Raw genomic sequence first — 13619 nt, 5'->3', positions numbered from 1 at the left:
GGTTTCCTCCTTTGTGAAATGGGAGAGAAAACAGAACTTGCCCCATGATTCCAGTTAGGAGGATTGAGTGAAGGAAAGTATGCTGAGAGCCAAGCCACAGCCTTTGGAAGTGAATTTGGAAGTGGCATATGAGAAACCATACTTAAAGACCTAGCGCACAATAACCTATCATCCATCTAGTATCGCGCTGTGGTGGCCACCAGACAGGCCTCACACAACCCTAACTGCAGTGAAGACTGGCCCAGGGCTCTATGTAGCCTTGTAGGAATGGGGCAGGACCAGACTTCCCACAGGTGCATCGAGGACCAGCCACTGCTCTGCTGGTAGACTGGGCCAGCTCTGTCCCCATGGCCTTGTTGGGACTATGTCCATTACCCTTCCCAAGCTCTTTCTCATTCTTGATCAAATTTGCCTCCTGGCCTTATCCACTTCTTCCCCAGGCCTGACCCTCTCCCAGGCCAGCCTGGCTCCCTCCCCAGTGACCTCTCATGCAGTCATCTGCCCTAAGAAAACCTTTGTAGTTTAATCCTGTCTTTGCTTCTCTGCAGATCTGAACTAGCCCTTTCCCATGGGTGTTTTTTTTTTTTTTTGCCAACAGTAGGCAGCTTGTACTTGTCCTGAGAAGTATGGACAGTCTGTTCAGATATTCACAAATGTATCATTATTACTGCAGGCCAGGAAGCCATAGAGGAGACACAGGAATAACATGGGTCTTTGGTGGCAAGACTGCCATAAACATGTGAGCAGCTGAAATCTGCTTTTTCAGGAGTGGTTTTGAAAGGCTATTCATCGTCTTGGTCAAGTAATTCAGCCTTCCAAGGCCTCAGGTCTCCAGATGTGCCAAATTCCAAGCTCCTTGATTTTATCCTCACACGCCACCCAACCTGCATGGTTTGCTGGAAATAAATTCATTTGCACTTAAAATTCAAAAGGCCAAGTTTATAGCAGAACATACGCTGGGGGAAAAACCATTTACCATAAGTGAAAGGCATTATTAATTTCTAGCAAAGGGTCAAAGAAGGTTAGACTGTAGGCCTGTTCTATGTTAAAACTACAAATCCTAAATATGCAATAATACCAAAAACAAAAAACATTTAGACATTCAAAAAGTTTTAAAAAGAAGAAAAAAATAAAGCCAGGAAGAAAACTGCCTTCAGCCAGTCACTGATAGCTCACACCTGTAATCCTAGCTACTCAGGAGGCTGAGATGTGAGGATCACAGTTCAAAGCCAGCCCAGGCAGGAAAGTCTATGAGACTCCCATCTCCAATAAACCACCAGAAAACCAGAAGTGGCGCTGTGGCTCAAGTGGTAGAGCTCGCCTTGAGCTGAAGAGCTGAGGGACAGCGCCCAGGCCCAGAGTTCAAGCCCTACAACTGACCAAAAACAAAAAACAAAAAGACTGGCTGGCAATGAATTATTGTTACATAAGACTGAATCAGTTCAGAGCCTGATGGTTCAATCCTGTAATCCCAGACTCAAAAGGCAGAGGTAGGAAAATCACTGTCCAGGGACAGCCTAGGAAAAATCAAGAGACAAACTGAAAACAAATGAAAGTGAACTGGGATATGAGTATGGCTCACATGGTGGGCTGCTAGTCTATAGAATATGGTAATTATCTGGTACTATCAAGTCTTCTTTATCTTTGGGGTTAGACTTCCTTCTCCACATTCTACAGTTTGGATATTTAATCATTCACGGTTTTACAAGCAGATGTTCAACCAAATCCTCCTCCGGGACAGGATAAGTAATCAAGATTATGTTCATTAGTTCATCATCATCTTTGATTTCCAAAAAGAAATCAGTATTCTTAAGTAGATAAGGAGCTAGGGTCCACCTACTTGAAATTGTCTTAAGCAATAAAAATAGTGCATATATTTTTGGCATCTTTCACATCTTATTTGCATACCTCAGCCCCTTCAGACTTTCTTTTGCCTTCTGCTTTTAGAAACCTTTTTGAGAGAAAGATCTTCTCAGTCTTAGCCTTTCCCCAACCTGCTGCTCTACCCAGTTAGTTTTTAATCTAGCTGTTAGAGATAACTGAACTATTTCTTAATATGTGTATGACCCAAAACTGGTTTAAGGCTGTAACTATCCTGTATTCAAAGATGATAAAAACTTCTAGTTTGTTCTTAATTTGTTAAAAGATATTTTCTTCAAGCTCCCCAATCAGCCACACTCCTAAAGCCAACCATTCTGATGGAGATACATTCTCAACTCATATTCTCTCTGTGTGTCTCTCTGTGTCTCCATTTATCTGTCTGTCTCTGTCTCTCTGTCTCTGTCTCTCTGTCTCTGTCTCTGTCTCTGTCTCTCTCTCTCAAATGGGACCAGTGTTGAGACAGGATCTCAGTGTGTTTACCAGGCTAGCCTCAGATTCACAATCCTCCTGCATTAGCATCCTACCTGCTGGGATTTCAGGTGTCCATTACCACATGTGTCTCCACTCATGCTCTCAATTCAGAGTATTTCTGGCCTCTTCCAAATGCAAACTCTTGCCCTCATTTCTCTCAGGCTTCCTCTTCCGGCTGTCATTTCTATAGCTGTATTGCAAGGCCCACATCAGACTTCATTTCTGGCCCAAAACTAGACTCTAAATCCCAGGACAAGCCAGGCACTGGTGGCTCACACTCAGGAGGCTGAGATATGAGGATCGCAGTTCAAAGCCAGCCCAGGAGACTCAGCCAGGAGACTCTTATCTCCAATTAAACCACTCAAAAGCAGGAAGTGGTGCTGTGTCTCCTGTAGCAGAGCACTATTCTGGAGCACAAAGAGGCTCAGGAACAGAACCCAGGCCCTGAGTTCAAGCCCCACAACCGACCCCCCTCCCCCCCCCAAAAAAAATCCCAGGACAACTCAGGGTCTGGAAATGGCGGCCAGATCTATGAGATTTAAAATTCCACTTTTATGGTGACAGTTGCATTTGCTCTGAATCTTAATAATTATCCTGCTCCCCACAAAGTCAACAACTCAAAAATTTAATGCCACTTGTGGACTTTGCAGAGAATACACACACACACACACACACACACACACACACCAGACACACACACACACCAGACACACACACACACCAGACACACACACACACACCAGACACACACACACACACACCAGACACACACACACACACACACCAGACACACACACACACACACCAGACACACACACACACCAGACACACACACACACCAGACACACACACACACACACACACACACACACACACACACACCAGAGCTGGAGGTAAACAGTACAAAGATCCCTCTGTGCTACAGAATAACACAGGCTGGTTTGTTTCATGGAAATAAAGCGAGTAGCCCAGTGAGCTCACTTACCCTCCTTTCCGCACATACACACCCTTCGCTTTCCCTCCAGCCTGCTCCTTCGGTTAAGCTCAAGGCTATCTAGGGTGTAAGGTCAAAGCCGGGCCACCCCGCAAGCCTGGGGGCATCCACTCAGACTTCCTGCCTCTTATTAGCACAGCTCTACCAGCCTGTGGAGAGGCAGGATACTACCACAGGCCCCAACCTGAGTTCCCCAAAATTCATTGCCAAATAAACGAAAACAATAGATCCTCACATTTGCTCCCCGATTATTACTGTGTCCATTCAAGAACCTTCTTTACCTAAGGAGGAAGGTTCCCATCTATATCCGAACAGTGGCGACGCCCAGCCCTGTGGCCGGAGGCGGGACAGCCCCAGGGAACGCGCCCTGCCCTCCAGGATCCCCTCCAACTACCCCTCCGGGGAAAGAATCCCCTATAAATCAGCAGTTTGCCAGCACCCACCCACAGCCCCTTCTCCGGATCTCGGGCAAGAGGCGAGCCGTCACTATCTCCACACCCACGGGCTGGGAGACTCCGAGCGTTACGTGACCCAGTGGGGCGCCAGGAGGCTCGGCCCGAGTCCTTGGCCCGCAGCCCACGGCCGCCCCTCCCACCCACCCGGCCACCCCGCCAGGCGCTCCCGCAGCCCCAGCCCCAATCAGCTCCTCCTTGGGGCCCAGGATCGTCCAGAGCCAGGACACCGAAGGGAAGCGCACGGGGGAGGCGCCGCGCGCAGGGGCGGGACCCCGAGCTCCCCAGGCCTGAAAGGAGGCGCGGGGCGCCTCGGGACTCGCTCCAGCCCCGTCCCGAGCGGCCGCTGCGCTCCGAGCCGCGCGTCCCGTCGGGCCCTCGTCGCTCCCGTCCCGTCCGGTGCCGCCGCTGCGCCCCGGGCCGCGCGTCCCGCCGGGCAGACATGGCGAAGCCCCTGACCGACCAGGAGAAGCGGCGGCAGATCAGCATCCGCGGCATCGTGGGAGTGGAGAACGTGGCCGAGCTGAAGAAGGGCTTCAACCGGCACTTGCACTTCACGCTGGTCAAGGACCGCAACGTGGCCACCCCGCGCGACTACTTCTTCGCGCTGGCGCACACGGTGCGCGACCACCTGGTGGGGCGCTGGATCCGCACGCAGCAGTACTACTACGAAAAGAACCCCAAGGTACCAGCGCGGGCCCGGCGGGCGGGACAGGCCCCAGGGGCACGCCGGCCACCCCTCGATCACCCGGTTCAGTCTCTTAGCGCCCCACCCGAGCCCCTGTGTTGTCTGTCTGTCTGTCCGTCCGGGAGCGCCGCCAGGGCAGTAAGTCCCGGGCCTCCCTCGCCTTTCCACTGAACAAACTTTTTGGGAGCCTTGAACTTAGAGGACGCCTCTTGTCAAGCATGCCGGGAGCCCTTAAACCACTCAAAAGCCCCACCGTGGTCAAGCTTAGTGTTTTAATTCTACACAGAAGTGTAGAATTCCTCAAATACAGTTATGATCCAGGCTTCTAGGGGGTTACCTAAGTGGGGTGCTGAGGCAAGGCAGACCCCCTCCCCCCCACTCCCCGGAGTTCTAAAGCTTTCTCCATTTCCTACAAGTTGGGGGCTGTGGCCTGGCAACGCCCTGGATTTTCAGTTGCCTGAGATAAACCCTGTGCTCTGATCCACTCCCTGGAGCCCTGCCCTAGGACTGCCTGGAACTCAGTTCAAGGACTACCACCTTCATCCACTGCCTGGGGGCTGGAGTAGAGAGACTATTAGGGTGGTTCGCCACCTCTTCCTAACCCATCTGGGAAGAGGAGAAGTGTTCTCTGCTGGAGGGAGAGTGAGTGGGTCTATAAGGGGAGAGAAAACTGGAAAAGGTGGCTTTTTCCAGTAGGTAGGAGTTAGTGATTGGGAAGTGGAAAATACAAGTAAGTGTTTTTATTTGGAAGCCGTTAGTTGTTGACACTGTTAATTCTGGGCCTGAGCGCTTGCCTTTAGCTTTTTTTGTTTTTTTGTTTTGTCCCAAGGCTAGAACACCTCCACTACCACTAGTCTCTGATAAGTGTCTCACAGACTGGGCCCGCTAGGAACCTTGATCCTCAGTTCTCACTCTCTTGAGTAGATGGGATTACAGGCCAGGAGTCACCAGTGCCCAGCTTTCCAATACTTGAATTGTGGGTCTTGTGTTGTGAAACTGGATGGTCCCTAAAACTTGAGATGACGTCATACTGTTGCATTTGCAGACTTTTATTGCTTTGGGTGTGTTGGAAATGCAACAGGTAGCTGACATGAAAGTGAAATGCTGAAGTCACTCGTTAGTCCATTTTGTTTTTTTAACTAGCAAACAAGACTTTAAAAAGAAAAAGTTTTAGGAAGGTCTGAACTTTGTACTTCTTCCTTTAGACTTTGGATCATATTTACCTGCTTTTCCCACATTAAAAGACAAACTAAGTTTCTAAGTCCGTAAGAAATTTTCCACTTCTCCAAGGGCAAGCTCTAATAACTCTCTAAAATTCTCCTTATTCAGAAAGAATGATCTCAGTTCATAGGCTTTCTAGGCCTTTTGTTTGTTTGCTTGCTTTTGTCAGATATGGGGCTTGAACTCAGGGCCTGGACACTGTTCCTGAGCTTTTTCCCCACAAGGCTAGTGTCCTACCACTTTGAGTCACAGTGCAACTTCCAGTTTTCTGATGGTTAATTGAAGAGTCACAGGAACCAATCAGTTGGATGAGATTGCTTTTTCTTTTCCTCCCCAGGAGTAAAAGATACTAAATTACTTTACCAAAACTAGTGTAGAAAGTATTTTCCCTCAAACCTTTGATGGGGAAAACTTTGTACCTCTGAGAGATCTGTAGTCTTGCTGGAACCCATGTTAAAGTCATCCTGTTTGTTTCTTTATTGGTAGCCTAACATATGACCTTGTGTCTTTTTGTGGCTAAGTATGATTGACCTAACAGATGAATCATAACCTTTCTTTCTTTCAGAGGGTGTATTACCTCTCTTTGGAATTTTACATGGGCAGAACCTTGCAGAACACCATGATCAACCTTGGCCTGCAAAATGCCTGTGATGAGGCCATTTACCAGGTACAGTGCTCCTGTGTTTCACTCACCCTCTCCCTTTCAGTTCACTTCAGGAAACTTGAGGGCATAATGCACACACATACACACAAGTGTGAGAAATTGCTTCTTTAGACATAGCTATTACGAACTATTAGAAATATTGTCACCTCCAGTGTAAAGAACTGGTTGTTATATACATGAGAATTTTTGCCCCATCAAAGTCTTGATCAACATTCCCCATACAAATTATTTTTTAGCAATCAGATCCTGAACAAATGTTTAAAATTATCTCCTTTGAAAATTCCACACTTTGACCTTCTACTTTTTTTGGTCAGTTGTGGGGCTTGAACTCTGGGCCTGGGTGCTGTCCCTCAGCTCTTCAGCTCAAAGCAAGTGCTCTACCACTTGAGCCACAGCACCACTTCCGGTTTTCTGGTGGGTTATTGGAAATAAGAGTCTCCAGACTTTCCTGCCTGGGCTGGCTTTGAACCATGATCCTCAGATCTTAGCCTCCTTAATAGCTAGAATTACAGGTGTGAGCCACCATCGCCCGGCCTTCTATCTACTTTTTAAGAAATAATTAGAGCTTGACAGTCCTATCTCAAGACAATATGTGACAATGATAAACTTTTAAAATTCTCTGGTCATGCTCCTCCGTTGCCTAATAATGTAACATTCACTTCCCCTTTCAAGCATCCCAGCCTCTGCTCTTCACCCCATTTGCTCATCTGTTTTTATGAATACATTTAAATTATTTCTTCAGTTATCTCCATACCAAAAACACATAGTCCTTAACCTTTTTGATGCAGTGGAAAAAGAATGTACATTTGCAAAGAGCAAGTTTCAATGAGAGGCTGTTCTGCCAGCTCCTTTCCCAGGATGTGGGTTTGTCCCTGTGGCCAATTGCTGTCACCCACCATATGGGTGTGATAGGGCATTTCCTGTGGATAAGCCATTTCCACTCCCCCCCTTCCTTCCCTTTTCTTTACTTACCTTAATTATAGACTTTCCCAGGAGCAGTGCAGAATAGGTGAGCCAAAGAGATTGCATCTCCTCAAGGCATAGACACCACTTTAGACTAACATCAGGAGAACTTTTAAAATTCTGAGTGTGGCTGGGCTCTGGTGACTCAGGCTTAGAGTCCTTAGCTACTCAGGAGGCTGAGATATGAGGATCCTTATCCAAAGCCAGCCTGGGCAGGAAGATCTGTGAGACTCTATCTCATTAACCACTAAAAAGCCAGAAGACGTGGCTCAAGTGGTAGAGTTCCAGCTTTGATTAAAAAGCCCGAAGTTCAAGCCCCAATACTGGAACAAAAAAAAATCCTGTTTGTTACTAAGCAACCAACAAGGAGCTTACATCAGATTCTAGTAAGTTCTAGCCACTGGGGGAAAAAAATGCAAAAGTCCCTTTAATAATGAAATGAAGGAAAACCATTTTTGAAAATTTAATTACAAGACTTTGTATAAGAAAGCAAAGCAACTTTGAGTGTAAGGACTGGGTCATCAGCCACAAGAACCTACATTTTAGACATGTGCTTTTAATAAGTAAATAACAATTTCATTTTAAAAACTATCCAACATTAGCTGGGTGCCAGTGGCTCATGCCTGTAATCCTAGCTACTCAGGAGGCTGAGATCTAAGGATCACGGTTCAAAGCCAGCCCAGGCAGAAAACTCTGAGACTCATCTCCAATAAACCACCAGAAAACCGGAAGTGGCGCTGTGGCTAAGCGGTAGAGTGCTCTCCTTGAGCTGAAGAGCGCAGGGACAATGCCTAAGCCCAGAGTTCAAGCCCCATGACCAACCAAAAAACAACAAACTATCCAACATTACAAGTTGTGTGACTTTCAGATAAAAACCAGGCATTTCATGGCAGATTTTCTTTCAGCCAAGTAGGACCTAGACAGTCACCTACTCCTCCTAGAATATGAGATATGTCTTATCTGTCCATCTGTTTCCTCATTGGAAGATTTTAAAAAAAATCCAAAGTGATATCTAGGGACCACAGACCTCTGACAGAAGTTCTGATGCCACTGAGCTCTGACTGTGATCCTCACCAGTTTGGGGCAAAGGGCACATTGGCAATGAGTCCCATCCATCTCCCGGGCACGTGGGCCTTCCATAGTCTCCTCCCCGCCCCACAGAGAGGCAAGGGATTCTAGCCCAGTGAAGTTGATCTGCTACACTGAGATTTTCCTGCTGGCTGGCTGTCCCCAGGTCTCAGGGGCCATGACTCACTAACTGGTTTGGGGATAACAACTTTTAACCCTACTGAGTAAATACGCTGTGATAATAAAAAGATGAACTTCAGTCCATTAGACAAGTCTGCTCTCATACTTTTGATAAGTTTCAAAATCTCTATTTTTACGGAGGCTTACATTAGGAGGACTTCAAGTTGAAGCCATCCCAAGCAAATAAAGTTCTCAAGACCCTCCTTCTCAAATGAGTTCTAGGTAAAGTGGCACACATCTGTTCTTCCAACTACAGGAGAAGCTAAGATAGAAGGATTATGTTTCCAGGTCAACCTGGACAGAAAAGTATTTCCATTGAGTCTCCAGCTGAATGGAAAAAAAAAAAATTTGGTGAAGGTATTGCATGCCTATCATTCCAGCCATGATGGAATGCAAAAGAATAGGAGGATCATGGTCCAGGTGAGTGCCCAAGTAGGAAGTGAGACCCTATCTCAAAAATATTCAGTACAGCGAGATATGAGGCTCACACCTATAATCATAGAGGCTTGGAAGATCAAGATTCAAAGCTAGTTCCAACAGAAAATACCTTCCTAGCAAGCAAGAGTCCCTAAGTTCTTTGTTTTTTGCCAGTCCTATTGATGTGTGTGTGTGTGTGTGTGTGTGTGTGTAGTATTGGGTCTTGAACTCAAGGTAGAGCTGATGCTCTACCACTTAGGCCATGTCCCCAGTTTGGCATTTTGCTGACTAGTTGGAGATGGAATATAGCATAGACTTTTCAGCTGGAGACTCAATGGAGAACTTTTCTGTCCAGGTTGGCCTGGAAACATAATCTTTCTATCTTGGCTTCTCATGTAGTTGGAAGTGCCTGGGCACTATCCCGGGCTTCTCAAGGCTATTTCTCTACCACTTGAGCCACGGCACCACTTCTGGCCTTTTCTGTTTATGTGGTAAACTGAGGAATGGAACCCAGGGCTTCATGCATGCTAGACAAACACTCTACTACTAAGCCATGCTCCCAGGCCTAGTAAGTTCTAAAGGAAAACAAAACAACACCCTCTCAGTTCTATTAATGTTAGCTTCACACACACACACACACACACACACACACACACACACACACAGCCTTACTTCTTTGTGTAATGTCATTTGGTTCACAACCCTAAATCAAGTAGGTACTTTTCTCCTCCATATGTTTAAATAATGGAAAGGGGAGGTACAGGGAAACATAGCAGCTCCCTGAGGATGTAGCAGAGGATGTAGCACCCAGAACCACACCCTTCTTGTTGTACTGCGCCATTTTACATCCACACCTGCAGTGGCAGCATCCCCATTGGGCATCCCAGGCTAGGATGTGCTGCAAGGGAGCTGATGCCTACAGTAATGGAGTTCATAGATAAGCCTGGTGCCTGTTTTGTTTTTTGCCAGTTCTGAGGCTTGAACTTAGGAAGTTTAGGAAGTGGCTTTGTCTCTGAAGTGGCCTCCTGTGTGTTCACACTCAGTGATGTTTTTCTTCCCTTGTCAGCTTGGACTAGATATGGAGGAGTTAGAAGAAATCGAAGAAGATGCTGGACTTGGCAATGGAGGCCTTGGAAGGCTAGCTGGTAAGTGACATGTTATATTGCCTGGCTGGTAGATGCTTGTCAGGTGGCATGCATGACCATGTTTAAAAGTGCCATAGCCTTCTTAGAAGTGAAGATGTGGCCTAGAGAAGAAGCCTTGACTTTTCATGGAAGGTACTTTGATACATTACACCAACCAGTAGAGAAGGGAACTTGAAAGAAAAAGTCATTACTTAAAACCCTTCAAGATATTGCTCAAAACCCCAAAGTTAACCAGATCCTTCCTGTGTACTTCAGAGTTTCTGAAATCGCCCTTTTACTTCACTGTTATTTCTTGCATATTTTTGTAGCTATAGCCTAAGCTGTAGGTCTTGCCTTACACATTGACAGTTTGTTTTGATTGACTAGTAGTTAACGGACATACTAATTATGAATAAACTAATCGTGATATAACTGACATATAATTAATCTAACTTTATGTGAATGCAACATAAATTCTTTGCTGTAGCCAGAGAATGATTTTTCAGTAAATATAGAGGAAAAATGCTAAAGAGATCATTCCAGCCTGACGATCTTAAAATTGTGCATTCTGTTGATAGCAGTGGCTCATACCTATAATTTTATCTACTTAAAGGCAGAGATCAACTGAATTATAGCTTCAGACCAGACCAGGCAAAATGTTCATGAAACCATATCTCAGCCCCTAGCTGGGCGTAGTGTTCCATACCTATCATCCCAGCTATTCTGAATGCTAAAATTGGAAAGATGGCTGTTCCAGGTACAGAAAAAATGTTGGATGTGGTAGTGTAAGCCTGTTATCACAGCCATGACAGAAAGCATAAACCGAGGGATCCCAGTCCAGCCTCGGGAGGAGGCTGATAGAAAAATCCAGACCAAATCAAGGGTGAAAGGTATGGCTCAAGCAATCAAGCGGCCAGGCTGGCCTGAGGTCATACTCTCCATTACCACTAAATAAATAAATAAATAATTCATCCTTTTAACCAATTGCACTTCTCAATATCAACTCTGAAGGAAACATTCAAATTGTTCACAAGAAACCACGTGAAAAAATACACCACTTGCAATAAACAAAACATTAAAAGTAACCCAATCCTCAAAGAAATAAAGTTGGCGAAGGGATGGGAAGGGGAAACAAAGGAGGAGGCTACAAGATGATGTACTCATTATCTTGCCCATGTAATTGTAACCCCTCTGTACAGTATTTTCACAATAAAAAAAAGAATAAAGTTGGCATATACACACTACTTTCCTACTTTCCTGAATTGATCACCAAGTTTCAAAAGTCAAGTTGCTTTAAAATCCATATAATGTGATGCTACAAATGTTTAAAAACTTAAGTATTTTGTTTGGATTATATATATATATGTGTGCACACATAAGAAGCTGGATTTAAATATGAAGTTTCATTTAAATACTAAACTACTCCTGTAACCCCTTATAAAGGAGTGTAGAATTGGAACCTAGCAAAGAAGAAACTACCATTTTAAATATTTTGTCTGCTAAGTATAGCCTAGAACTGTGATCCTCCTAATCAGACCCCTGGTAGCTTAAGATGACAGGTAGGGCGGGGCACCCGTGGCTTACGCCTGTAATCCTAGCTGCTCTCGAGGCTGAGATGGGAGGGATCTCGGTTCAAAGCCATTCTGGGCAAGAAAAGTTCCTGAGACTCTTATCTCCAATAAACCACTCAGAAAAACCGGAAGTGGTACTGTGGTTCAAATGGTAGAGCACTAGTCTTGAGCTGAAGAGCTGAGGGAAAGGGCCCAGGCCTTGAGTTCCAGCCCCACGACTGACCAAAAAAAAAAAAAAAAAAAAAAAGATAAGATGACCGGCAGGTATCACCACACCCAACTATGGGTGGAGGAGAGGTCGCTTGGACTTTTCAGCTGTCGCTGACCTTGAGCTGCATTTCATTCTCTATAGTTCTCAACATTCCAAATAGCTAGATTGCAGGCCTAATTTAGTTTCATAATTAGAAAAAAAAAAGTAATGTAAAAAGTAGTTCCCATCATGTAAATCTCTGTTTTAAAATACAATTGTGGTTGCTCAGAGAAAAATGTGTTATGGCTACCATGTTTTCTACGAAAAGACTGGAAATTGACCCTGAGTTTGATTGTGTCTTCCTTCTGTATCTAAATATAGCCTGTTTCTTGGACTCTATGGCCACCCTGGGCCTTGCAGCCTATGGTTACGGCATCCGATATGAGTATGGAATCTTTAATCAGAAGATTCGAGATGGATGGCAGGTGTGTGAACAGTGGTTTCCAAGTTTGTCTTTGAATTGCTTCTCTCCTTGTGCTCTGGACCATACTTTATAATTCATGGCTCTTTCTCACTCATTTCTCCAGTATTTAATTGACAGTAGCAAATTAATGCCCCATTGGGCAATAAGTTTCCTGATAGCAGACAGCCTTTGCATTCAGTCACAGCTCTACAACACTTAGCATGTGCCTGGCTGGCTGTTGGTCTCCTCCTTAACCTCCTTCACTTTGAATTTTGTTTGCAAAAGGAGAAACACAAGTCTGAATCATGATCTTTCTTACTATCAAGTTGATGGTAGCAAGCACGCTACCTTTTTTCTTTTTTCTTTTGGCTAGTCCTGGGGCTTGAACTCAGGGCCTGGGCACTGTCCCTGAGCTTCTCTTGCTCAAGATTAGCACTCTACCACTTAAGCTACAGCACCACTTCTGACCTTTTCTGTTTATGTGGTCCTGAGGAATGGACACAGTGCTTCATGCATGCTAGGCAAGCACTCTACCACTAACCACATTCCCAGCCTAATTGAAACCATTATATAGGAGAGAAAAACGAAGTCTGTTTGGCGTAATTGAAGGGATGAAGTCAACCCAGCTCACATGTGTCTGTTTCCAGATTTCCACATCCACGCAGTATTTTTGTCTTCATTTGAGTCTTACCCTCCTTCACATGCCTCTTTAATAAGATACATAAACTGAATTTCTTAATAAGATGGTATCAGGCAATCTTGTTGTTAATGGTCATATCAAATAAATCCAGTATATATTTAATGTGTATACTTACAGTGTGCCGCAGAAGTGTGTACAAGCCCATTCAGAAGGCTATAGTTTGATGTGTGTGTGTGTGTGTGTGTGTGTGTGTGTGTGTGTGTGGGTGGGTGGGTGTGGGTGGGTGGGTGGGTGGGTGGGTGGGTGGGTGCATGTGTGTTGGTACTGAACTCAGGGCTTTGTACTCTCACTTGTCTTTTTTGCTAAAGCTGGTGTACTGCCACTCTCCACTTCAGGCTTTTTGCTGGTTAATTTGAGTTAAAGTGTCAGACTTATCTGCCTAAGCTGGCTTCAAACCATGAACCTCAGATCTCACTCTCCTTATTAGCTAAGCTTATAGGCATGAGCCACGGGCATCCAACTTTTAGTGTGCCTTTTTTATATAGCAAAACTAGATTTTTTTTTTTTTTTGCCAGTCCTGGGGCTTGAACACTGGGCCTGGATGCTGTCCCTGAGCTTCTTTTGCTCAAGGC

The 13619-nt window shown here is 45.3% G+C and overlaps 1 protein-coding gene across 1 annotated transcript in view; it reads left to right on the top strand.

The window, feature by feature from the left end:
• The first annotated feature begins 4010 nt into the window (after window positions 1-4010).
• The window catches only part of Pygl (glycogen phosphorylase L), a 32332-nt gene continuing 22723 nt past the window's right edge, over window positions 4011-13619 (top strand). Inside the window, exons 1-4 of the mRNA XM_070028073.1 lie at window positions 4011-4483; window positions 6273-6374; window positions 10066-10144; window positions 12266-12369. Of these exons, the coding sequence (XP_069884174.1) occupies window positions 4241-4483; window positions 6273-6374; window positions 10066-10144; window positions 12266-12369 (528 nt within the window). The 5' untranslated portion in view covers window positions 4011-4240. The remainder of the gene's footprint in view (window positions 4484-6272; window positions 6375-10065; window positions 10145-12265; window positions 12370-13619) is intronic.

This window comes from Dipodomys merriami, unplaced genomic scaffold (assembly GCF_024711535.1).
Source record: "Dipodomys merriami isolate MVZ:Mamm:240054 unplaced genomic scaffold, mDipMer1.0.p SCAF_1, whole genome shotgun sequence".
Classification (NCBI taxonomy): domain Eukaryota; kingdom Metazoa; phylum Chordata; class Mammalia; order Rodentia; family Heteromyidae; genus Dipodomys; species Dipodomys merriami.
This window is presented reverse-complemented; position numbering and strand designations above follow the sequence as displayed.